The 2,958-nt window shown below is 48.1% G+C and overlaps 1 protein-coding gene across 1 annotated transcript in view; it reads right to left on the bottom strand.

Annotated features, from left to right (window-relative positions):
• Positions 1-2,958, bottom strand: part of CTIF (CBP80/20-dependent translation initiation factor) — a 118,069-nt gene that overhangs the window by 97,103 nt on the left and 18,008 nt on the right. The window contains exon 5 of the mRNA XM_009996563.1: positions 1,165-1,240. Coding sequence (XP_009994865.1) covers positions 1,165-1,240 — 76 coding nt within the window. The remainder of the gene's footprint in view (positions 1-1,164; positions 1,241-2,958) is intronic.

Here is a 2,958-nt window from a genome sequence, read left to right as displayed (position 1 = left end):
TAGTGCCAACTAGCTTGCCCAAAAAGAAACAGTAAGACCATCACATGGTTGGCAGGATGAGCAAGACTCTTCCTCACATGATGTATGACCAAGAAGCCCAGCTAGCTCTTTGCTCAGCATTGAAAAGGGTAATGTTACCACAGAACATGAGATGTTTCTCTCCTCCTCCTCCTCGACCTATTCAATGGGGCTTTTTAACTGCAGGCCTCACCCTGCCTTTCCTCAGCATGAAGTATCAACAGTCATTTAACCACAACCACCAAAACTGGGATGCAGAGATAGATCTGGGGAAGAACAGGCTGGAGAAAATGGACAAGTAGATGATCATTGCACACGTTATCTTGGGAGACCCCAACTGGAGTACTGTGTCGAATTCTGGAGCCCTCAAAATAAGAAGGACCTGGAGCTGTTGGAGAGAGTCCAGAGGAGGCCACAAAGATGGTGATTCAAAGGCTGGAGCAGCTCTGCTCTGGAGACAGGCTAGGGGGTGTTCAGCCTGGAGAAGAGAAGGCTCCAGGGAGACCTTAGAGCACCTTCCAGTGCCTGAAGGGGCTCCAGGAAAGCTGGGGAGGGACTTGGGACAAGGGCAGGGAGGGATGGGATGAGGGAGAATGGATGAAAACTGGAAGAGGGGAGATTGAGGTTGGACATGAGGAGGGAATTCTTTGGTGTGAGGGTGATGAGACCCTGGCCCAGGTTGCCCAGAGAAGCTGTGGCTGCCCCATCCCTGGCAGTGTTGAAGGGCAGGTTGGATGGGGCTTGGAGCAACCTGTGCTGGTGGGAGGTGTCCCTGCCCATGCAGGGGTTGGAACTGGATGATCTTGAAGGTCACTTCCAGGCCAAACCTTTCCATGATTCTGTGATAAACATACACACAACCCACAGGGGAAACGTGGGCAACAACTTCTTCTGTAGGTGTCAGGAGGTGCTTTTCAGAACCTCCTGTCCTAAATATATGGGCCCTCTGTCCAGGTGTGCATGGACACACAGCACCTCCCAGCCAAGTCTCCACTGTAACTGCCCTTGGCCAGCACTAAGGTTCCCAGCAAGGCTTGATGATACTACCACAAAGGACCATAGCTCTGTGTATCCAGTTCAGGCTTTCCCACTTCTGGGGAGGGTTTCCTAAGGAAGGGAGCTGCTGGAGATGTCCTCATCACCTACCTGCCATGCTGGAAGGACTTTCTCTATGTCATTCAAGTTGATGCCATCTCCATCTTCATATTTCCCTTTTCCAAGCCTGTGGCAGGAAGAAAACAAAAACAAAGCTGGGTGAAAACTCAGTGGAACCAACACGAATTTTCTCTGACAGCATATGGAGAAGATTGATTCCTACTCCAGAGGAACCTCATGAAGCCTTTCTGCAGGGAGTGCATGGTGGCTCCAAAACACCCCCATGAGAGTACAAAGCCATAAAGACAAAATTCAATGTTTCTCTATCTCCACTTGCACCATCTACCACCATGTTCAAATGCTTTTGGGATGAAACCTAAACAATTGTGAGATGTAGGGTTGGGTGAGTTAGATGAAGTAAAACCAAAAGCACAGCCCACCTGGAAAAAAAACAACCAAACCATCACCAATGAGGACACAAAAAGGTAATGAGAAATGTTTCCTTTGGTTCATTTGTTGGTCTCCACAGGATTTCCTGGCTCCCCTGCTGATAAAGCTGTTCGTGAACAAGCAGAAACACTTACCAGACACCAAACAACCATCCATATAAATACAAACATCTAATTTGTAACTCAAAAAACATGAAGTAAAAAGCGAAGCACTGACAGATCAACGACATAAATTGCAGCTGAGGGGCTTCACTGCATCAAGAAAGGGAAAAAAATATTCCAAAGATAATGTCCAGTTGGATGAAAAGAGCTTGTCATGATCCAGGAGAAGAAAAAACGGTCAAGAGATAAAATCCTTCTGCATTTATAAACCATTGAGGTGAACTACTGTTATTATGCAAGAATAATAATGGGGTTTTTGGTCAATTAGTGACAAGATATTGTTAAATAATATATATTAGAAAGAAATTTTGGTAGCAGCAGGTGCCTAGAAGTTAGAGAACCACTGATCTTGGTGGAACTGAAGCAAATGGGATAAAAAAACTTGAAAACCAGCAAGAGAAATGGAAACACTTTAATTAACACCTTCACTGATTTCTGGGTGATCAGTGCTGTTTAGGACTTGGCTTTCCCTCAGAGATGAAATAGTGATTGATTTACAAAGGGAAAAATATAGAACCTTAGGGGTTGGAAGGGACCTCTGGAGATCATCAAGTCCAACCCCCCTGCTGCAGCAGGAACACCCAGGGCAGGTCACACAGGAACGTGTCCAGATGGGGCTGGAAAGTCTCCAGAGAAGGAGACTCCACACAGCCTGTGCCAGGGCTCTGTCATCCTCACAGCAAAGAAGTTGCTCCTCATCTTGAGCTGGAACTTCCTGTCTTGTCACTTGGGGCCGTTTCCCCTCGTCCTGTCCCAGGCACCACTGAACAGAGACTGGCCCATTCCTGACACCCACCCTGCAGGTATTGAGAGACATTCATCAGGTCCCCTCTCAGCCTTCTCTTCTCCTCACTAAACAGCCCCAGGTCTCTCAGCCTCTCCTCATCAGACAGATGTTCCAGTCCCTTCATCATCCTTGTAGCCTCCCTTGGACTCTTCCCAGCAAATCCCTGTTCCTCTGGAACTGGGGAGCCCAGAACTGGACACAGTCCTCCAGATGTGGCCTCACCAGGGCAGAGTAGATTTCCTTAACCACTTCAGTTGGATGATTCTATTTATCACCAGACTCAGGATCTGCAAATCATAGAATCCCAAACTGGTTTGGGTTGAAAGGGACCTTCAAGATCATCCAGTTCCAACCCCCCCCCATGGGCAGGGACACCTCCCACCAGCCCAGGCTGCTCCAAGCCCCATCCAACCTGCCCTTCAACACTGCCAGGGATGGGGCAGCCAC

This window comes from Chaetura pelagica, unplaced genomic scaffold (genome assembly GCF_000747805.2).
Source record: "Chaetura pelagica isolate M959 unplaced genomic scaffold, ChaPel_1.0 scaffold370, whole genome shotgun sequence".
Taxonomy (NCBI): Eukaryota; Metazoa; Chordata; class Aves; order Apodiformes; family Apodidae; genus Chaetura; species Chaetura pelagica.
This window is presented reverse-complemented; position numbering and strand designations above follow the sequence as displayed.